Source organism: Cervus elaphus, chromosome 3 (assembly GCF_910594005.1).
Source record: "Cervus elaphus chromosome 3, mCerEla1.1, whole genome shotgun sequence".
Taxonomy (NCBI): Eukaryota; Metazoa; Chordata; class Mammalia; order Artiodactyla; family Cervidae; genus Cervus; species Cervus elaphus.
In genome coordinates this window covers 23,951,251-23,974,401 of record NC_057817.1, presented here as the reverse complement: position 1 = coordinate 23,974,401, position 23,151 = coordinate 23,951,251, and the positions used below count along the sequence as shown (strand labels likewise).

Here is a 23,151-nt window from a genome sequence, read left to right as displayed (position 1 = left end):
CACCAGGGAAGCTGAAGGATACTGGAGTGGGTAGCCTATCCCTTCTCCAGTGGATCTTCCTGATGCAGGAATCCAACCAGGGTCTCCTCTTTACCAGCTGAGCTACCAGGGAAGCCCTGCTTTACAGAAGAGGAGATGTGGCACAGAGATGATAAGAAACTTGTAGGTCACACAGGGGCCTGGATTCGATCCCAAACACACTGACTCCAGGTCTGCACTCTTCTTTCTCTGCTGGACTGCTCCTTCCAGTGTGGAAGTCGCCCCCTGCATTGCTGGGCATGCCAAACTGGCTAGGCTTCCTAAACTCCTGCTCAGTCAATAATACCTCAGTCCCTCTGGTACCCAAGCCAGAGACTTGCACTCTTTCTCATATCATTTCAACAGCAAAGTCCCTGCACCTGAGACCCAGCTCCACATCTCTCAGAAGTCCTTCTCCATCTAACTTAAGGACCCATCCTCGGGATTCCCACCCAGTGCCAAGTACAAGGCCTGAGACACAGTAGGTATCCAGTGTAGGCTTGGGTATCATTACTTTCTTTGTGAGGACTTAGATCAAGAGAGAAAGAATACATCTTCCAGACAAACAGTGGCCACCTTGATATTTTATTTTTCATTTTATGGCCCTATTTTTAGCGTGTCAGACTCAAGGGAGGGATTCAATTAATCACTAAGTCCTGTCAACTCTGTCTTCCAGCCAGCTCTTAAATCCACCTGCTTCTCTCCATCCCCATGATCATCTCCCTAATTCAGTCTCCAATCTCTTGCTGGTTTATAACCAGCTTCTCAGGGATCTACGGGTTTCCACTGGTGTCTACTCTGGTCTGTCTTGTGCCAGAATGCTTGTTCTCCACCACACAAGTGATCCAGTCTGCCTTCTGATTGAAACCCTGGAATGGCTTCCCACAGCCTTTCCAGGAAAATTCTGATCTTTAACACGGGCTATAAGACTCGTTCTCCCCCACCCCTGTCTATCCTCATTAACGAACGCTCCTCAGACCACACACTTGCTCCATGCTGCCTGGCAGGCCAAGCGCTCCTGCAGCTCCCAGCCTTGCAGGGCCTGCTCCCTCAGTTTCCTCCACCTCCTCTGTCTTTATCTGGATGCTCTCTGATGCTCACACGTTAGGCTCAGCTTAGACATCCCTTCCTCCAGGAAGCCTTCTGTGACCTTAGGTTTAGGTTTCTTTTCTTTGATTGATTCATTTTCGCTGAACCTGTGGTTGTCTTTTTAATTGAAGTATAACTGACCTATAACACTGTGTTAGATCCAGGTGCAAAATAAAGTGATTTGATATTTCTATACATTACAAAACAGTCACCATGACAAGTCTAGGTACCACCTGTCACCATACAAAGCTATTACCATATTATCATCATTAATCATTATTCCATTTTATAATTACTACTAATAATTATTAATAATTATTACCATATATTCTCCAGCTGTACATTTCATTCCCATGACTCACTTATTTTGTCCGGGAAGTCTGTACCTCCTAATCTCCCTCACCTATTTCACCTATCTCCCAGGCCCCCTCCTCTCAGGCAACCAACTGTTTGTGTCTGTACCTACGACTCTGTTTCCATGGCTATTTTTGTTCGTGTTTTTTTAGATTCCACATACCAAGTGAAATCCATACAATATTTGTCTTTCTCTGCCTGACTTATTTCACTTAGCTTAATACCGTCTAGGTCCATCCATGCTGCTGTGAATGGCAAGATTTCATTTTTTAAATGTCTGAGTAGTAGCCCACCGTGTACACATACCACACCTTCTTCACCCACTCATCTATCGAAGGATACTTAGGTGGCTTCCACAGCTTGTCTGTTGTGAATAACACTGCAATGAACATAGGAATGCACGTATCTTTTTGAATTAGTGTCCACTGTCTTCAGAAAAATGCCTCGATGTGGATCGCTGGATCATGTGATGGTTCTATTTTCAATTTTTTGAGGAACCTCTACCATGATTTCCATAGTGGCTGCACCAATTTACATTCTCACCAACAGTGGGGTTTCATTTTTTCCACCTCCTTGCTGACGTGTGCTATTTGTTATTTAGATTTTTTTTTTTAATGTGCCTCCATGGAATCCTCCACTTCCTCTGTGCTAAACGTTATTACTCTCTATTTACTTATCAAGATTAATAGATTGGAAACCCCTTAACTTATTGGGAAAGACTGAATTATTGTTCCCAATTCTGCAGTCTCTCCTGCACTAGAATGACGCTAGAGTAGGTGGAGTGTGGATCCCTACCTCACTGATGTTGGGCTTGGCTATGTGGCTTGCTTGCCAACGGAATATCAGCAAACGTGACATGAGTGGAGGCTCTGAATGCACCACAGAGTTTAGCTTGGGTTCTTGCACGTCTGCTGTCTGCCTTGAGGAGAGTACATGCAGGATGAGAGACATGTGAAGCAGATCTGAACCAAACTCTCCACCTACAGCTTGACGAAGACTCCCCTTCCCACCCCCACCCTCCACTGGAGCTGAACCATGAGCAAGAAAAACAAATTTTTGCTCTTGTAAGCCACTGAGAATCTGTTGGTTAACACAGTATTACTGGAGCAGACCTGACTAATAACACTGTCTCTATCTCTCACTGGGCTTCCCTGGTGGCTCAGATGGTAAACAGTCTGCCTGCAGTGCAGGAGACCCGGGTTCGATCCCTGGGTCAGGAAGATCCCCAGGAGAAGGAAATGGCAACCCACTCCAGTATTCTTGCCTGGAGAATCCCATGGATGGAGGAGCCTGGCAGGCTAAAGTCCATGGGTTCACAAAGAGTCGGACACGACTGAGTGACTTCGATTTTCGCTTTTTTTTTTTATCCCTCACTAGACTGCAAGCTCCATGTGGGCAAGAAAGAACTGTATCCAAAGCACACAGTAGGTGCTCAGTAAATCTGTTGATGCGATGTATGAATGAATGAATGAACCTTGGCCAGTGATGGGTCTGTCTCTTTAGCTGGCATGTAAATTCTTTAAGGCCAAGAATGGCATCTGATTTCTCCCAATATCACCTAGCTATGTCACTTTCCACATTGGGTTCTTGGTAGATAGTCAATAAATATTTATTGAAATTAAATAAATTGAATTTTGTGGGCTGACTTGGGAATCAGCCCTTAATTTATGACATTGTCTCTATGGGAAAAATGCATTCGGAGTGCCAAACAAATTTGCAAATGAACTTTTGGAACCTCACCCGTTCATTGGTTCAGGATTGCCAGTTTTGTGGAAATCCATAACTGAACACATGTGCTATGCTTTGCAGTATGGGAGAAACTGAGAAGCTGCTTCCAAACCCAAGATATTCAGCCTGCAAAAATTCACTTTCCACCCACACAGAAAAATTCAGCATAGGTTGGATTTGAGGTTCCAACAATAAAATACTAGACTTTTTCGAGCTCATTGTTTATCTAATTGCTTTTTATCACCTTATACTGGATGCCCATTCTTCATACTCGATCCAAAGGAAGCTAAGATCATTTTCTTGCACACACACCCCCAACACATCCACTTTCTAGACATGTATGTAATAAAACTCAACCTTCTCAACAGAAAAAACAAATTATTTTTCTAAATAAATCTGTGACATTTAAAATAAACACAGTGGGACGCTCTATAGTTATAAGAAAACATCCCCCTTTAGAATTCCTAATTTTGAATGGTACTTGGAGCTTAACATGAGTCACAGATATGAGGCTTAGTTTTATTTCATCTTAGGCCAGAACCAAGCCAGTTTGAATCCAAGTGATCTGACATGACTGGGAAGGGCCATCAGTTCACAAATCTGGAATGTTTTAATCATACTTAACACGTCTCAGCCTGCCATTGGTAGACTTCCCCAACCACTCAATCTCCATTCATTTAACATGCATTTTTAACGCACCTACCATGTGCCAAGCACTGTTCTAGATTCTGGGGATATGGTCATGAACAAGACAAGGCTCCCAAGTAACTTACATTTTAATAAAGGAAGAGGTAGAGAAAGAAGATCATTCAGGTAGTGATGTGTGTGTGTGGTAGTTGCTCAGTCATGTCCACCTCTTTGTGACCCCATGGACTGTAGCTCACAAGGCTCTTCTGTCCATGGGATTCTCCAGGCAAGAATACTGGAGTGGGTTTCCATTTCCTTCTCCAGGGGATCTTCCTGACTCTGGGATTGAATCCAGGTCTCATGGCAGATTCTTCACCACTGAATCACCAGGGAAGCCAGGTAGTGATGGGGCCAGGAATAAAATAAAACAGTGATGTCACTGGGAGTGAGGTGAGGATACTTCAGACTGGGTCATTGTGCTGGGACCTGATGAGTAAGAAAGAATCAACCGTGGCAAGATTTGGGGAAGAATTTTCTAGATTGAGGAAATAGCCAGTTAAAAGTCCCTGTGGGAGGAACAAATCTGGCATGTTCTTCTTAAGTTAGAAAGAAAGGGCCAAGTAACCAAGGACCTGATTCTTAGAAGCTCTGTATTCGGGTCCCGTGAGTAAGGGAGTTAGACCGAATTCTACAATGGAGGCCAGTGGAGGTTTTTAAGCTGGGGAATAAAATGATCTGGTTGAGATTTTTAAAAGCCCACTCCTCTTGGGGCAGGGGTGAGGGAACAAGAGCAGAAGTAGGGGTAGCTATGAGCAGCCTTTTCTAGAACGCGGGAACTCCTTTATCATAGCCCATCATCAATAAAATCCCTGGAGTCTTCAGCTTCTCCAACTGTTCCCTTCACTGTCTTGTTCATCCTGAAACCAGGCTCTCCCCGAGGACGCTGATCCCTGCAGCCCACCAAAGGCTGTCTGCTTCCCCTCTCCCATCATAAGGGTCCTCCTTGTGTCTTGCTGCCTCTTTAGGATGAGTCTTCTTCCTTCCTCTCCAAGGCTGCTCCCCACACCCCAGCTCTGAAGCTCAAGCCATTGGGCCATCTGCCCAGAGGCCCCCTGGCCCTGCCTTGACATGACCATCCACAGACCATGCTGCCCATAGGCAATTCCTTTCTTTTTTTGAATATCTTGCTCCTCAGTCCCTCCCAAATTGTTCCATAGTCCTTCTTGACGACTGGCCCATTGAACACTGTGACCCCTTAATTCCCCACCCTCTCTGCTAATGATCTTGTCCTCCATCCTACTTCAGCTACACAATCCCACCCCAGACGTTGTCAGGACCAATAACTCTGCCCCCTCCATGTCCTCAATTTCAAGTTCCCCATAGTCCGACCACTACCTCTTCTCCAGTTCCCCAGGTCCCACGAGTCTTAAACCCCAAAACAATCTCCCCTGCACAGAGCTGGCTACATTTTCCCATCCCTCATGTCCATCTTCACTTCCCTCCTTAGAGCTCACTTCCAGCTTGGAGCCCAGGGTCCACAATTTTAAGTATCCAAATCCATAACATCAAGCACCCTCAGCTCCTGGACCCCACTTCCCTGTCTTGAAAATTCCCTGCTGCTGCTTAGTCGCTTCAGTCGTGTCTGACTCTTTGTGACCCCATAGACCGTAGCCTGCTAGGCTCCTCTGTCCATGGAGATTTTCCAGGCAAGAGTACTAGAGTGGGTTGCCATGCCCTCCTCCAGGGGATCTTCCCAACCTAGGAATTGAACCTGTGTCTCCTGTATTTCAGGCAGATTCTTTACCACTGAGCCACCAGTCCTATCTCTAGCTAAATCTAACTCTCCCTTATTGTACCCTTATGCCCACAGTGCCAAACGTGGCTTGTGAAAGCAGAACCAGGCTTACTGCTCTCACTTCAAAATCAAGACCATGGACTTCAAGTGCACCCTGATACTGTCTGGCAATTGCTCTTCATTTCCCAGCTCTGTTCTCTCATCCACTCTGTTCCATACCTTCTCTCACTTCTCCCTTCCAACTCCAGGGCTTCCTCCCTCACTTCACTCTCACTCACCATACATTCCTGGAAATAATGTAAAGTCACAAGAAAAGACACTGCATACACTTCCACCACTGACCTGTTCCTGAGCCCATATTTTCCTCCTGCCCCCCCATGACCAAGGGTGAAGGGTCCCATGCTCCTGGCTGAGGCTGGGTGCCCTCACTGGCACAGGAGATCATATTGTCTTTCATCTGCAGAAAGACGACGCCCCATAATTCTCTCTTCTCTCCCCTGTATTGTCAGTTTCTCCCACACTACTAGAACTTTCCCAGTAGCACAAAAACACAGTTATTTCATGTATCTTAAAAAACAACTCTCTGGACTTCACATCTTCCTACAATGTCTGCTCCATGTTTCTGCTGTCTTTCTCAGCAAAGCTCCTCGAAAGAGTTGTCTCTGCTGCATCCTCTTCTCATTTTTTCTTTACAGTTTTATCACTACTTCCTGTCCTTGTCACAGTCGGCAGTAATCACTTGCTAAGTCCAGTGGTTCAGTTCTCTTTTCTTGCTTGACATCTCAGCACAATCTGGCACGATGGACCACTCCCCTCCTCCTTTCTTCCCTGGGCCTCCAAGAAGCCACTTTCTTTAGTTTTTCCTCTTCCCCTTCTGGCTGTTCTCTCCTCAGGTCTATTTCTTCTTCATCTCCCTGACCCCTAAACCCTGCACCCACGATCACTGAACTCAAAGCTCAGTTCTCCAACTACTCCTCTCCTCCATCTATGCCCCCTCCCTCACTCGTCTTACGACTTCACGACGTGTATCATCTGAACACCACTAACCCCCCCAACTTCACATCTCCAATTCAGACATCTCCTATGAATGCCAGACCTGTGTTTGCCCATAAAGTGGCCACTAGCTACATGCGGCTATTGAATCACATCACCACTGTGACCATCACCACCAGCTCCAGCACAGTTACTGAATTAACTCCTGCACAGAGCTCTGCAAACACAGAGAGCCTACATCAGTGAAAGGGTTGGAAAGATTATAGCAAAACTGTTTAGTGGGTGTGCGGTGATACAGGTCTGTTCGTGATCAGTTAATTTTCTTCAAGTCTAGTCTTAGGCAAGCCACAAGAAGAAAACGTTCCTACCCAATTACAATTATTCATGAGACTCTTCCTAGCCCTGCTTCTTTTGTCTGCTGGTGATTCTGACGGCAATAGCCCGGTAAGGAAGCTCAGCGAAAGGCAAGGGCAATTATGCATCTTGCTGCATCTCAGCTTCAGACTTCCTCCATGAACTCTTAATTAATTCCATCCCCATATTTTTATTTTGTTTCCTGAACCTCTTGCTTATGTTGTATTTCCCCCCGCCTCCCTTCAATCCTCTTGCCTTCCTCCCCCCAAAAGCCTCCCAAATTCTCTTTCTCAGTCTTCTTTTCTTTCCCCAAATTGCCCCTTGTTTAGCCTTCAGCTTCTCTGCCCCTGTTCTACTCTTTCTTATCCTTTTTCACCTTTAAAAACTGAAAGCAAAAACTGACAGACACTGTTACGGTGTGTTTTTTTTTTTCCCCTCTGCCTGAGCTGCAGCAGGCTCTCCTCTCCTCACTTCTATAGCAGAGCCTGAGTACTGGGTTGCCATGGCAACAGTGAATCCAACCAGGCCGGTCCCAGCGACTCTGGGAGCTGCCATGGCGAGGAAGCTGCTACAAGTCGCCCTGAGCCTAGATGGGTCGTGAACATCGTAATTCAAGACCGAGCTGGGCAGATTCTGCCCGGAGACTGTGACTGCACAGCTGTACCGCGCATCAGGAGACAACATCATCAATAATCAGGCTTCCGCGGAGCCGACCGAATATACGTGACATCATGAGGGTTCATTTGAAACATTTCAAACACGCCTATTCTTTTATCTCCGCTGAGGGAGAACCTTCTGTCCTCTCTCTCTCTAGTCTTGGAGAACTCTGCAGAAAGTAAAACTGACAGCTCCAACTTATCCCCTCTCCCCCACCTCCAACTCCCCCTACCCTTCCAGGATGGGGACCCTCTCAGCTGTCCAGGTCAAATGATTTCAGTAATACCGATGTGGCTGGGAACATCCCCAAGAATGAATTTGGATTACACAATGATATTTTAGTGGGCGCCGAGGTCAGTTCCCCCAGGTCATTGGAATGGATCCTTAAAGTAGGGCAACAAGTGTGCAGCCACATCACACTTTCAAAATTGCAAGTCGGTGAGAAAACTCAGGATGTACCTTTGTAGCGAATGGCACCAACCGCAGTGAGGGTCTGTTGCTGCTAAACACTCCCAACAGGATTTATGTTTACCGCAGTTCGCAACACGAATTCTCCTCACCTAAAAATAAAGATGATGGCAGTTCAGATGGAATTATAAGCAACACCAGAAAAACTCCAACACCTTATCTGATGAAGGGCCACGAGGAGACATTTATCAACTCAAACGCTGAACGTCTGTGTAATGACATCGGGCAGTGGTTCTCAAGTCTTAGGGTATGGAGCAGTTTATCAGCATCTCCTGGGGGGAGCTTTTGAAAGGGCAGATTCCCAGACCCCCTGCTGCTGAGACTCCAGTTGAGCAGGACTGGGGCAGGGGCCTAGGAATCTGTATTTTCAAAGAGTGTTCACAGGTGAGCCTGGTACATAGTTAGCTTTCTGATCTGCTAATAGTGATTTCCAAGATCGTGGAATCAGGTCACCTGGTTTTCAGACAGCGACAGTCAATAGCACCTTGGAGATGAGCATCAGGGGAAAGCAACAGGCTCTGACCCCAAGTTTCAGCAGGAGGCTGACACTTGGCATGGAAATGAGGACCACCCTCCCACGCCCCCCTCAGGGGTATTCCATCACCTCAGCTCCCAGCTCACTGCTCACACTCCCTCCACTGAAGGTGAAAATAAAAGAAATAGGAGTTTTCCAATCATTCTCAGCCCCTGGAGCTGCCTCTTCTAGTTGTCAGGAAACAGTAGCCCCCAGAGAGGGAGATGGTGATGGGCAAACCCAGGCCCCAAAGGCAGGCCGAGCCTCCAAGCAGGGTCGGGGGAAGCAGGGAGGACCTGAGACTCACACAGCACATTTTTTGCAGGCAAAATCCCACAGCAGGTAGTCAGGAAACCTGTAGAACTCAGAGCCAGGAAGTTGTACCTGCTGGAGACCATAAGTAACTTCTTCAAACATACAGAGAAACAGAGAATTCTAGATGGAGTTTGTGAGAAAAGCAGAGGCTATCCTGAATAATCCATTCTAAGCTGACTTCGTGGAGGATAACCACACCCATCATCTCACAGTCCCCAGGGTGGCTGACAGAAGCAGCGGGCAGGCCACCAGCCTGAGCCGAAATTAATCAGAATGTGGATACTTCCTTGTAGCTCACAGGACATCTTTGTGATTCTGGGGTATTTTCACAAATGTCACGGAATCTCTCTAACCTTGTTTTCTCACCTGTGACATGGTGATGGTACTGCTGACTTCACAGGGTTATTACCAACATTGCTCAGTAAATGTTGATTCTTGCTACTACATTGGAAAAAGTTTCCACGGTCCAACAAACATGTGAAACCGCAGGGAAAAAGCAAACTAGGTTTCCTTAGCACAAGGCTTCTGAGAGCATTTGAATGCTCTGGTTATGATACTCTAGGAAGGATATAGTAGGTAACATCTGCTCCCAGGACCACTTTTGCTCAGAACATTTAGTACAAAATAAATCTCCAGAACATTCTATAAGAACTACTCTGAAAAAAAGTGAAAGTGTTAGTCGCTCAGTGCTGTCCAACTCTTTGCAACCACATGGACTGTAGCCTGCCAGACTCCTCTGTCCATGAGATTTCCCAGGCAAGAATACTGGAGTGGGTAGCCATTTCCTTCTCCATGAGATCTTTCCAACCCAGGGACTAAACCTGGGTCTCCTGCATTGTAGGCAGATTCTTTACTGTGTGAGTCACCAGCGAAACCCATGTTAAAGAAAGGCCACCATAACTACTACATTGGACCTGCTTCTCTAACTTAACACATTATAGGGGTTATTCCACAACAATGCAGCTATCCCCATATGGCTGTTTTTAATGACCAGGTGTTCTATGGATGTACCAGGGCACTTCAGTTTGTCTGCTCCTATCTCCCCAAGAATTGAGGAAGGATCTTCCTTGGGTTTTGCCTCTGTAGGGCCTATCTTGGCTCAACCAGAAGACCAGAGTCTTACTAATAGGAACTCCAGCAGTGAATCTAAGTGAAGAAAGTAAGAATAGCCAGCTTTGATGCCCAGTGGAAAACTCTTCCCAGGTCTTCAGGCTTTGAATGGCCAGACTAGAACTCTTCACCTTCAGAAAGTGAGGATCTGTCAACTACTGGTGGTTCTCACTGTGGTTCTCGGCCCACAGTTGGGATTTGGGGGAAGGATTTATGAACTATTTGCAATGTTTCAAAAAGCTGATTACAAAAACATGCACAGACTAAGCAAGGCGACAAGTATCTTTGCTTTGAGCTGGAATTTTATCAGCTCCCTGTGGTAGCATAGTCAGCGCTCTGAGTGGTGGTTTTGAGATGCCCTTGATAAATAAAGCCTGAGAATGGGAATTGTTACTTAATAAATGCAGTTTGTTGAGTAGACAAAAATCTTTCAACTATGGGAGCCCTGGGGGAAGAAATATAATAGACAGTGTTTAAATGTTGAAGCAAGCTGTTTGCAAAGGTTCTGTATGGTGAAGAACAAAGGTATATGAGATCCACTGGCCATCTCAATGTGGTCATTTTGAATAGCTGCCTTTTCAACATGCAAAGGGCAATATGGCCTTTTTAGGAGAGTCAGAAGCTCTAAATGGCTCACACATTATCTCTGCGACTTGGCCAGTACATGGAGATTGATGTCATTGCTGCTCTCCTTAGAATAATGGAGAGGAGAAGAATGAAAAATGGGGGTGGGCCGAGAGCATGTTACATTCATCATGCAATTATGTAAATCTCAGTTATCTTTGCACTTTGTATGTTCAAATGGTCATGGGTTAAAACAACCATGAAAGAATGTTTGGTTTTCACAGATTTGGGGTTGATCCCACTTATTATAGGCTTTGACAGCATATTAAAAAGCAGAGACATCACTTTGACGACAAAGGTCTGTATAGTCAAAGCTATGGTTTTTCTAGTAGTCATGAATGGATTTGAGAGTTGGACCATAAAGAAAGCTGAGCACTGAAGAATTAATGCTTTCAAATTGTGGAGCTGGAGAAAACTCTTGAGAGTCCCTTGGACTGCAAGAAGATTGAACCAGTCAATCCTAAAGGGAATCAACCCCAAATATTCAAGGGAAGAAATGATGCTGAAGCTAAAGCTCCAACACTTTGGCCACCTAATGTGACGAGCTGACTCACTGGAAAAGACCCTGATGCTGGGAAAGATTGAGGGCAGGAGAAGAAGGGGGTGACAGAGGATGAGATGGTTGGATGGCGTCATTGACTCAATAGACATGAGTTTGAGCAAACTCCAGGAAGTAGTGAAGGACAGGGAAGCCTGGCGTGCTGCAGTCCATGGGACTGCAAAGAGTTGGACATGACTTAGTGACTGAACAACAACAATTATGGGCTTTAAGATCAGGGTAGGATTTAAGTCCTACCCCTGACAAGGCCCTATATATATATATGTATATACATCCTTGAGAAGATATTTAGCCTGAGTCCTAGATTCCTCATATATAAAACAAGGGTAATTTTTATCTTACTATATATTATTGACAGATTTTGTTAACATTGTTTATTATATTTTGGGGTTTGTGTGTACAATTCTATGCATCTAGAGAGACTCCCTTTGGAATAATAACTAATATAACACTGGTAGGAACTCAATAATAATTAGTTCCCCTCCTCTTTCCCTTGGTGAAAGTGCTTTTAAAACTGAAGAAAATGTAAAAAGGCATCCTTTTTATTTCAGTAAGCAGAAGCAAGAAGAAAAACTAAAACAGCCAGATAAATTAAGAGAGGGAGGGTGGGTGCCATATATTTCCTGGCTCATGAATGTGTATGAGACTGTGGCCTGATATTAACCCCAAACTCCAAAGCCAATCCCATTGGGCATATTCATAAATGCATCTAACCATTCAATGCCCACATGATAAATGTGTAAATTCAGTTACCTTGCTGATTATGCACCCATTTGCAAGCACACACTTCTCTGAAAAACTTGGCATTGGAAATATAGCCAATAATAAAATTGTCTAAATAGGTAATATTTCTTGCTTACTTACTGACAGTAAGGTTTTTAATTCCATGCCTGTGAACCACTGCCGGTCTTCTCAAAGCCTGCAGCAGTGTTTAAACTCAGTAGTTCAAAGTACAAGCTTTACCATCGGATAATGACATCAATCAAACAGTTTGTATTCATAAGACAGAAATGGTAACTAGTATTTCTGCCTACCTCTTTTCCAGCTGTTAGATAGATGTAGATATTCTTCTTAGGATGAGGAACAAGTTTGTAGAAAACAGGTGTTTCTTCTTTGATTTCATAGATAACCTCTGGACAATTCGAGGCCAAATTTTCACCAAGAATAACCTGTTTTTTAAAAAAGAAATAAAACTTCCATTAAATAATTTGAATTTCAGAGTGGCAAAACTTACTGCTTAATCCTAAGACTACATCCTTTCTTCCTCACTATGCGCACTGACTGAGGTGCTACTTTCCTTAATCATCAGCTTGTGTCTCAGCCTTCAACAAAGCCAGTGATGACAAGCTTGGTATTTCTGCTTTTGTAGGGGACAAAGCTATGCATGCACACATACAAAAGGTCTACAAAAGGTCACTCTTCAGTGCTGGGGCAGTGTCCTTATATGTGGAAGCCCACTGTCCACCATTCCTGACCACGCGGGCCTTATAAGACGCTACAGTGACAGCTTCATTAGTGCTATGCCAAGTGATCTTAAAACTAAAGGCAGTCAGTTTGACAGATATTTGCATGGGTTACTCTGAGTTGCCTATGTGAGTCTGCATGGCTATGTGTTTTAAAGTAACCAGGACAATTTAGCAGGCCTAAACAAGTAGGTACTTGTTTATACATTAAATATAAGTGTGGCTTTGAAACTGGACATTTCTGTGCTCGCTTCGGCAGCACATATACTAAAATTGGAACGATACAGAGATTAGCATGGCCCCTGTGCAAGGATGAAACTGGACATTCCTGAGCTTCATTCATCTTTTGTCAATAAATATCTACTGAATATCCACTGTATTATTCTGGTACATTCTAGATGCTTGCAAAATGGCAGTGAACAAACGGCGGGAAGATTCTGCCCTTATAGAACTTATATTCATTGTGCATGCATCGGGTGAGGGGCAAAATCATAATTAACAACAAATAAGTGAGTTATAAAATACACCAGCAGGTATTTTATATCATAGGGAACTACATTCAATATCTCATAATAATCTATAAAGGAACAGAATAAGAATCAATTTATACATGTACAATTGAATCACTTTGCTGTACGCTGGAAATTAATACAAGATTATAAATCAACTATACTCCAATATTTAAAAAATATGTTAGCAGGTGACACAGGTCAAAATAAAATGAGATGGAAGATGCGTGCTCAGTGTAAGCTTCATTAAAAGGTGATGTTCATGTAGAGACTTGCAGGAGATTCTGGAGCAAGTCACTTAGGTATCTGAACAAAACATGCCCTTAGAAGAGTAATCCCTAAGATGGTGCAAAGGCCCTAAAATGAGAGCAGACCAGTATGACCTGAGCAAAACAAGTGAGGTAGAAGGGAGTGGACAGCAAGGTAATAGGGTGGATCACATAGGTTCTTGTTGGCCTGTGTAAGGATTTTGCCTCTTACTCTGGGTAAGAGACAGGAAGCCACAGCAGGGCTTTGAGCATAGGAGTGACACGGTGAGAAGGTATTGTTTGAAACACGGATAGGAAGGCTCCTCAGGAGACTATTACCCCAACCCTGAGGAAATAGAATGGTAGTTTGGTCTCAGTTTGCATCCTGGCTCTACCCTTCCAGAAGCTGTGTTACTCTGAGCTAGTAGTTTACTGAAGCTCCCTGGGCCTCAATCTCCTCATCTCTCAAATGGAACTCATAATGCCTTCCTTATACACCGTTGGTGTAGGATCAGATGAGAATTACGAACAATGCTTAGCACATAATCAATACTTGATGGCTAATAATCTATTACTAGATTGCAAGCTCCTCTTGGGTAGGCACCATGTCCTAATCCTCTCTGTACCCACCCCTTTGCCCCAAACAATACGATGCTTTTCAAAGTGAAGATGTTCAGCATTTGGTCAGTTTGAAAACATCCAGATATAGCATCTATATTCATTCATCTCTCTACCACTGTGGACATCAGTTACACTGGGTGTAAGATTTGGGGAAAAAAAAAAAAACAACTGGCACCTGAGATTCTTTTCAAAGTCTACATTCACATATCTACTGAGCTATAACATGCCTGTGCTGCACATCCTGCTGGCGAGCACGTTTTTGCTTTTTAACCATAGGCTCCTTATCAGTTTGGCAGGTGGAACTGTACCCTGCATGCACTCAGGATCTGGGCCTGTCCTATGATGGTGGTTTCCTTCCATCATCTGTTCTGAGTCAACCCCGGGTGGATTTGGTGTAACTGGTAGCTCATGAGAAGCACATGAACTGCTAAGTTCAGTGGCAGCTCTGTAAAAATCAATGTAACTAAATACATTAAATATGACTTTCAAAAAAGGAAAAGCAATATTTAGTTCCCAAGGGAGTTGGGAAAGGTCTAGTACCCCAAGTCATTGAAAAAATGACTCTACAGCTGCGCCATCCAATATGGTAGCCACTAGCCACACAGGGCTACTTAAATTTAACTAAAAATTCACTTTCTTAGCCACATGAGTCACATTTCAAGGAATGACTACCCGCATATGGCTGCTGCTGCTACTGCTGCTAAGTCACTTCAGTTGTGTCCGACTCTGTGTGACCCATACACGGCAGCCCACCAGGCTCTCCCATCCCTGGGATTCTCCAGGCAAGAACACTGGAGTGGGTTGCCACTGCCTTCTCCAATGCATGAAAGTGAAAAGGGAAAGTGAAGTCGCTCAGTCGTGTCCGACTCTTTGCGACCCCATGGACTGCAGTCTACCAGGCTCCTCCGTCCATGGGATTTTCCAGGCAAGAGTACTGGAGTGGGTTGCCATTGCTTTCTCCACCACATATGGCTAGTGGTTATCATATTGTGAGTGCAGATAGAGAGCATTTCCATCATCAGAGAAAGTTCTGTTAGAGACTCTGGCCTACAGAGAACGGTGAGCCAAGGAAGACCTTGGGGAGGCACTGACCAAGTGTGGACTTGCCAGGCTCCTGTCTTCCCATCTCTAATTCACATTCTTTATTAATCAGCTCAGATACAAACAGCTGATCTCGTTCTTGGAAAGTGGTTGTATAGAAGGAGAGAGAGAGGAAGTCAGATAAAAATAAAAATAAGATTGATAGAAGTTAGAGTCAGGAGAAGAAAACTTGCTGTTCAGATCTCTGTTGACGAACTGATCACATAAAACCCATCATTTGGCAGAAACACCTATGACGCATTCTTGCCAATAAAGCTGTAGCCAAATGTGATAAGCCTTTAGTGCTAACATCCATTTAGCATTAGGACACAGAAGGGGTAGAGGAACAAGCTAAATGGTACCACAAGGATGTGAACAGCCAAATCCACAACATGAGACATTCCACAGGACCACAGACTTCCCTTCCTCAAAAAGTCAATGGAGGTAAATCAAACGATAAGAGGAGGTCACACAGATTCAGAGAAATAGACCAACCTCAATGTCATTTTAGGATCTTGTTCAGATACCAATTTGAAGAAAACAATTTTAAAAAGACATTATTGAGTCAATCAGGAAAATTTAGTTATATGGACTTGTTATTAGATAATTCTAAAGAATTATAATTTTCCTATTAATATTTGTGATAACAGCTTTATGGTTGTGGTGATATAAAGAAATGATCATAGTTTCTTAGACATGCATAATAAGATATGTATGAGTGAAATGACATAGTGTCTTGGATTTGCTTTAAAATTTAAAAGTAAATAAAAACATACTTTTAATTTACTCATATCACTCATCCACTTTCAGTGAGTTAGGAGCTGCTGTGTAGTTGTTACTGGAGCTTATTTATTTCTGGAGCATGGTGGATCAGATGAGTAGGGGCTAGAAAGATCTTATTTGAGTCAATACAGATTTATTTACTAGATCCCTTGGAGATAAGGCATCAGTATTCTCTCTAGAACTTGGAACTATGGCAGGAAAATTGCTATTTTTTTTCCTTTAAATTACCAATGTTTACTTGTGCCAGGATTTGCCAGTTTCCTTTTTTTCCCCACCTCCACATTGTGTTTTAATAAATAGAGCAGAGTCATGGAATAGACCTTAAAATCACATTTACAGACTACTTCCAGGTCCAAACACATGGGCGAGAAGCTGCTGCTGCTGCTGGAAGGGATGAGGCCCATATGCACTGGAGGACTGAGTCTACCACCCCACCGCCTGTAGGCTGGATGGTGGAGCCCAGGAGAGCAGGAGGTGCGGGACACGCATGCACCCACACCTGGCCCTGCAACTGCGAGCTACAGAATGGCGGGAAGTTGTGCTACTTTGAGACAAGCTAGAGGAAGGTTTCCTATTGTACTAACTGAGACTCCCGTCATTACCCATCAGTTGGAGAACGTTAGCTACAGAAGAGCATCCACTGACAAATAAGAGCAGGGGACAGCAAAGAGGAAGCTATCAGGCCATCTCGTTTCTTCCAGTGTCGGCGGCGTCCACGTCATGCACCTCTTGCTGGCTTAGTCCAAAGACTTCCTGTTGGTATTTGCACCAAACAAGGCTCCCCGCACTTCAGGCATCATCTGCTGAGCTATGAGGTCCAGCTGACTTTCGAGTGTGTTGGACACCTTGATCTTGCGGTCCCCGTTATAGATCTCAACACTGCTGGCTATTTCCTCGGGCAGGTAGGCCTCCTGATCAATCTGGACATCAATGTCTCTTTTGGTTGCAACTTTGTACACAGGGATTGCTTTTTGCACTGCAGCCTTCACCAGAGGGAAATCCTGTTTCCTGCAGCGAACAATCATCCGGGGCTCCAGCAACTGGTACAAACCCTGGAGGACTAGTCCATCCAGCAGCACTTGGTACCTGGTTGCATCTTTTACCACTTTGCTGAGTCTCTGTTTTGCTTCATTTAGTAGGTCTGTGATAAGGTCATCTCTCGCTCTGAGGACTTTGAGCCTCGCCTGATTCATCAAATTGGACATCTGAATTTTCTTCTGCTGCTCAATCTGCTTTTCTTCTCATAATATTCCATAATCTTCAGTCTTTGGGTTTGCACAAGACGACCTTTCTCAATGTTGAACTCTTCTTCTGCCTTTGCATCAATTTCTTCTCCTTTCTCATTGGCTTCTTGTTCAATAAAAGCCATCATGTGCTTAATCTGCTTCTTTACATCGGCATCGCTGAGGGCCATCACGGCAAGCGACGAACAACGGCGGATGATCGGCAGGAGCTCAAGCCTGACGCAGGAGATGGGCGAACGGGAGACGAAAGCCCTGCAAGTTTCCTGAACAAGCTACCTTGAGTGGCCAACACTGAAGCTTGTCCCAATAACTAGAGATGCTGGGTTTAAAGGGATATGCTTCATTGCTGGTGAGAGTAAAACTTCTCCAGAAGGTAATTTGGCATCATCTATCAAAATTATAGAACACATATCCTTAGACTCCACAGCCCTTAGTATATATGTGAAATGACACATATAATGGGTACTTACTGCAACATTATGTGTTCCGACAAAGGACTGAAACAACCTAAATGTCCAACAATAGGGATCTAGTTAATAAACTATAATGCAAACAATAAATGCTATTTAGCAATAAAAAGAATTAGAAAGCTTTTTATGTATTATATGTTCAAATGTATTATGTATTATATGTTCAAAATGCTCTGTTAAATATGTATATCTACATGTATACACATATATAACATATATGTTTAATAAACAGGGAAAAGACTATCCTCCCCCTTTTGCTTGTAGACATATATAAAATATCTCTATTTTATAGAGAGATATTTGGTTGCCACAGAAGTCAAGAATGGGCAACTTAACACTGCATGTTTTCTTGGTTCTTTTGAGTTTTGAACAATGGTAATACATTGTCTTTAAAAATACATACATGCAATTTAAATATCAAGTGTTTGAAGATGAGTGGGTCAAAGGGTTTTTCTTTTTGCTAGATTATGCAGAGAATGCTCTCCATAGCCCCAAGGAAGTTTTCATGTTCATCACATTTTAAATTTTATTAAAGCCACGAGCTACACAGAGACTGGGGTCTCTGTTTCAGCATGGTCCTCATCTCTCTCAGATGTCTCCGGGAGAGGATGGGGAAGGCTCTCCTCCTCCTCCGGATTTCTATTAATATCACCTCTGACCCCACCCAACCCCAGCCCAGCACGTGGACTCTGAGAGAACACTCAGATCTTCTAACTGCAAAAGTCACATCCACTTCAACACAGAAAAGCCAGCCAGCAAGACAGGAGCTGGGCAGCCTCGGAAAAGAACACGATCAGTGAAGTGATGCAGGAAGTAATGCTGAGTCACAGACACCCAAAAGGGGTTGAGTTTTGCATAAGAGAAAATGCCTCCAATACACACACACACACTCCTCGGGCATGATGTGGATTTTCATCTGTTGCTTCCAGGATACAAGCTTGTTATAGATCTACTCTGAAGTCAATTTGAGTTTCTGCCATGTATATTCTCATAAACCCCTTCATCCTTTGAGTCTCAACAGTCACCTCCTTTGAGAAGCCTTCCCTGGTCACCTTTCTATGTTACCCCACTATCCCTCTCTACCCATCACTCTGCTTTCTCCATGGCATTTATCACCTTGTGAAAGGACTTCACCACTAATTAATCCATTTACTTGTTTCCTGTCTTTCTTTTCCCACCAAGAGCATAAGGGCATTGTTGGTTTTGTTCACTTTTGTATCCTTGGCACCCAGAACAGGTCCTGGCACATAAAAACGGTGCCCAGTAAATATTTATTAAATGAAAAACATACTTTATTAGCATTCAAGATTTTATAGGGCTCTTTAGACTTTTCCAGCTGCAGCTTGTGTAGAAAACAAATTTTTCCCGATGGAGGATTTCAGTTAGTGTCAACATATTGTTTCTGTTGACATCTTCCTGAAGCCTCATGGCAGGCTATTAACTAGCCTTGGGATTTTCATTGCATACAAAAATAAATAAATAAAAACAAGCTCCAGTCCTGAAATGTACAGTGTGTGAGACTTCCACATCATACAGTTAGCTGTATAACAGGGACACCATCCACAGGAAAGATAGCCTGGTGAGGAAAATGAGGGGGAGGAAAATTAAATGAAAGACTATTTTTTTCTTTATTACTATGACATTGGGAAGCCACGGGTGTTCAAGAAGGTAAACTATTTTTCACCAAATTTTTTTTTTATACCTCACTCTGTGAGGCTAACCAGTTAAGTGTAAACAAGTCAATCTTCTCACTTTTTTTTCCATCAAAAGTTTCTGAGAAATGCTACAAAGGAGACTTAAACCACACACACACACACACACACACACACGAGAAAGCAAGGTAATTATACAGTAGCCTTTACTGTGCTTTAGTAGGTAGGAGTAATAATAAATATGAAATAGTAAGATTAAAGCAAATGCCTCTCTGGTTTCCTGTCTCCTGAATTCAGTGTAAGTAGTAAGAGAAGCACACAGCCTGAATCATGAGTCCTAGATTTGTGGATTACACGGGAGAATTTGTTCTGAATCAGGGAGTCCCTGCCCACTCACAAACTGGAATGAATGAGATGGGGGTAAACTTGAACATGACATTCTCAACAGCCAACCCTGGAGGCCACTTCCAAGTTTCAACAGTTCCCACTGTCTTTACTTCTTGGTCTGTTACCTCAGCTCAGCCAGCCCCACCACCCCCACTTCCGGCCCAGGTCCTGTCCTGGGTTCCTCATGGCCTCCTTTTCCTTATTTGAACATTCTGTAGGAGTATAAACGGAGCTTGACCTTATGAAAGACTTTTCTTATCTTTCACTCAAAAATTTTAAAAGCCAGAGTTCAGGCAAACTCTTCAGAGGTTACTCTGGGTGGAGGCAGGAAGAACTTTCTGGAAATGGGTTGAATTTCCCTCTATGGTGGGAGCAGAGTTTGGAGAACTACATAGGGAATCAGTCCTAACCAAGCACAAGAGTGCTGCTTCTCTGCTGGACCCGGGGAAAGGGCCGGGTGTGGCTTCCTGTGTCCTGAACTCTACTTCAGGCCCAGGGATGCTGGAGAAAGCCAACCCTAGCCTCTTACTGCTGGAGCCATTCTAAAACTCAACTGGAACAGATTTCCTACCTTTGCTCTAAAGGAGCTCACTGGGGAAAAGCCAGGCTTCCTAAGGGACTTCAGAGGCTCCCAGGAACTACATGCAGCCCCAAGAGGACAGGGCTCTGCCTTTTTCTAAAAGAGAAGTCTGCACCAGCTGGGATGAAGCAAGCTGTCCCTAAATAGGAACAAACTAAAACCACAAAAGCCAGAGCCCTTTCTAATGAAACCTCAAATATGTGCATCTTGATATTAACCTAGATATTCCAATATTAGAAAATAATAATAATTTAAAAAACAGCTCCACTAACTCTACAGAACACATTTGAATTGTCAGTGCAAACTTTTTGGGAGACTGGTTGCACTGTGCTATGCTCAGTCACTTCAGTCATGTCTGACTCTATGAGTCCTACAGACTGTAGCTCACCAGGCTCCTCTGTCCACGGGATTCTGTCCAGGCAAGAATAAGGCAGTGGGTTGTCATGCCCTTCCCCAGGGGATCCTCCCAACCCAGGAATCAAACCGATATCTCCAGCATCATCCTGTATTACAGACAGGTTCTTTACCCACTGAGTCACCTGGGAAGCCCAGAAGATTGGTTGCTCAAATCCTCTTGAGCAAGTTACCTATCATCTCACAGCCTCAGGTTTTTTCATTTATGAAGTGGAGATGCTAATAGCATTCAACTACTTAACCCGTGAAGACACCGGTCCTAATTCTGGGCACACAGTATGAACTCAGAAACATTAGCTGTTATTACTCCTCACCCACTGCCTTATTATGCTTACAAGAAAGGTATGGGCATGGGTAAGGTTACAAATATTAGATTTCATGCATATTATTACTTGTTTTACCACCTGGAAAAGCTCAAAATATTCAATTCTGCTCCTGAAATAATCTGCTATATGCAACAGAGTCAGCTCAAAGGAATCCAAACTACACCTGAGTGTGTACCATAATCTGGAGAAAGAGCCAGCCCATGTTTGTACGAATGAGCACTCATTGCAGCATCCTGGCCATGTAACACATGGGGTATGAATTCCCAAAAACTGAGTTCAGCATGGCCCTACTTTCTCAGCTGATCTCAGTAGAGACGCTGACAACTGAAAAAATTATAACATGCAGTCATACTCAGAAAGGAAGTAAAATGAGGAAATAACCAGAGAGAAAAGTGACTGGACATAACCTATCTCACAACCATGAGGATGGCAAGTCGGTAAGGAAGGGGCAGAGTAAACAACCACAAGGACATGTTCAGTTCCAAATTAGCTCAGTTTTTCTAACATCTTATAAAGGAATTTTGGCATAAAAGCAGGAGGAAGAGGGTAGTAAAAGTATTAGCATATTGGGAAGTCTTTAATTTTTCCACTTTATCATCAATAAAATCTTCCCTTCAGAGGTAGTACTGGATAACTTGAAAGAGTGCATGCCTTTCAAGACATGTTAAAAATGCTTCACCATCTTAGCTTAAACTCAAAATGATGTTTCCACATATTAGAACATGATATTTAAAAATACTGTTTACAAGTGTGCCGTAACATTTTAATATAAGCATTTCTTTCCTCCTTAACTGAAGAAAAAAGGATGCAAAATAGGATAGAGTCTGACCTCAACTATGTAAAAAAAAAAAAGAATAAAGGTAAAATGCTGACAGCGGCTGCTTCCATGTAAGAAAACTAGGGGCATTTTTTCTTTGCTTTCCCCTCATATCCCGATACTTAGAAAGTTTCCATAAGCATGTATTACTCTTGCAATAAAACAAAATTATTTAAACAACATGACATTTTAATGGCACCAAACTATATTAAAACTCCATGAAGTTTTCAGAGATTTAGGAAATGGGAGTGGGAGTGGGGTAGACGTGTGTGTGTGTCTGTGTATGTGTGTGTGTGTGTGGGTGGGTGCATACGCGCGCATCCGTATGTGTTGGTCAAAAACAGCAATGGGCTTCCAAATGCTATCGCCTGCCTCTCATCCAACCAGGCACATACTACTGCGCCTGGCGTCTGTCAAAACGCTGTCGACTCTTGATCACCGGGGAAACTGATGAGTCAGGCTGTGGGTGATCCAAGCCCTTTCTTCTCCTCCCCCCCTCAGGCTGCCTTGGGTTGTTGGGTTTTGTTTTTCTCTGCTCATTAGTAGCTCCGCTCTGCGGCTTAAGAAGCCAAGCTTGTGTCTATCAATGTTCGTCTTTTCCAACAGTTCCAGTGACAAGTCTGGCAAGGGACAGGCTTGAAGTTTTTGAATGAAGGATTTGGAGGTTCTCCCAAAGCACCTGCCCAGAGCCGGTTCCTCGGGACTCTGGGTGGTTTAAGGGGCCGCACCAAGCCCTCTGTGCCCAGGGCTCCCAGGGGAGTCTGGGAGTGACCGGGCTGTCCTAGGGAGTCAGGCAGGGGTGGGCAGGTGAGCTCACAGCCTCCTCCCGAGGGCGGAATCCTCCTGAGGGGGAGCTGCGGGTAGAGTCTAATTCTAAGAAGCTATCCTGCCAGTGAGGTATTCCCTCAGTTAGATGGTCTGCTGCTTCTCAAGCTGGGATTCCTCCCTGAGCTTCTAAGAACCCCGACTTCATCGCCTCGCCCCCAGCCCAGTCATCACGACTTCCTGTCAACCGCCTTCCCACTCTCCCCAGAGACCCTTCATGGAGTGGCTGCCCACACCTCAGGCAGCAGCTACCAAGTCAGAGCAAGCCTGAGGGATACTGGTCAGTCTCTGAAGTGGCTCCTGGTTCAAATCCCTGCTCTGCCACGTGTTGTCGCTGTTCAGTAGCTAAGTCGTGTCTGACTCTTTGTGACCCCGTGGACTGCAATGCCAAGGACTAGTTTCATGAGACACCATTTTTCCACAGACCTGGGGTGGGTGGGGGGATGGTTTCAGGGATGATTCAAGCACATTACATGTATTGTGCACTTTATTTCTAATCTAATGCCACCACTGACCTGACCAGAGGT

General features: G+C 44.1%; 1 protein-coding gene, 1 non-coding gene and 1 pseudogene across 3 annotated transcripts in view; 1 reads left to right on the top strand and 2 right to left on the bottom strand.

Annotated features, from left to right (window-relative positions):
* PLXNC1 (plexin C1) overlaps window positions 1–23,151 on the bottom strand; it is a 152,226-nt gene that overhangs the window by 104,590 nt on the left and 24,485 nt on the right. The window contains exons 3-4 of the mRNA XM_043881327.1: window positions 12,240–12,374; window positions 8,075–8,175 (exon numbers count right to left, since the gene is read on the bottom strand). Coding sequence (XP_043737262.1) covers window positions 8,075–8,175; window positions 12,240–12,374 — 236 coding nt within the window. The remainder of the gene's footprint in view (window positions 1–8,074; window positions 8,176–12,239; window positions 12,375–23,151) is intronic.
* LOC122686175 lies at window positions 12,912–13,016 on the top strand. The gene has a single exon (XR_006338641.1). It is a non-coding gene; the product is annotated as a U6 spliceosomal RNA (small nuclear RNA).
* LOC122680231 lies at window positions 15,164–17,338 on the bottom strand (annotated as a pseudogene). The gene is made up of 2 exons (XR_006336663.1): window positions 16,627–17,338; window positions 15,164–15,174 (listed from the first exon to the last, which is right to left on the bottom strand). The product of XR_006336663.1 is annotated as a V-type proton ATPase subunit E 1-like (transcript).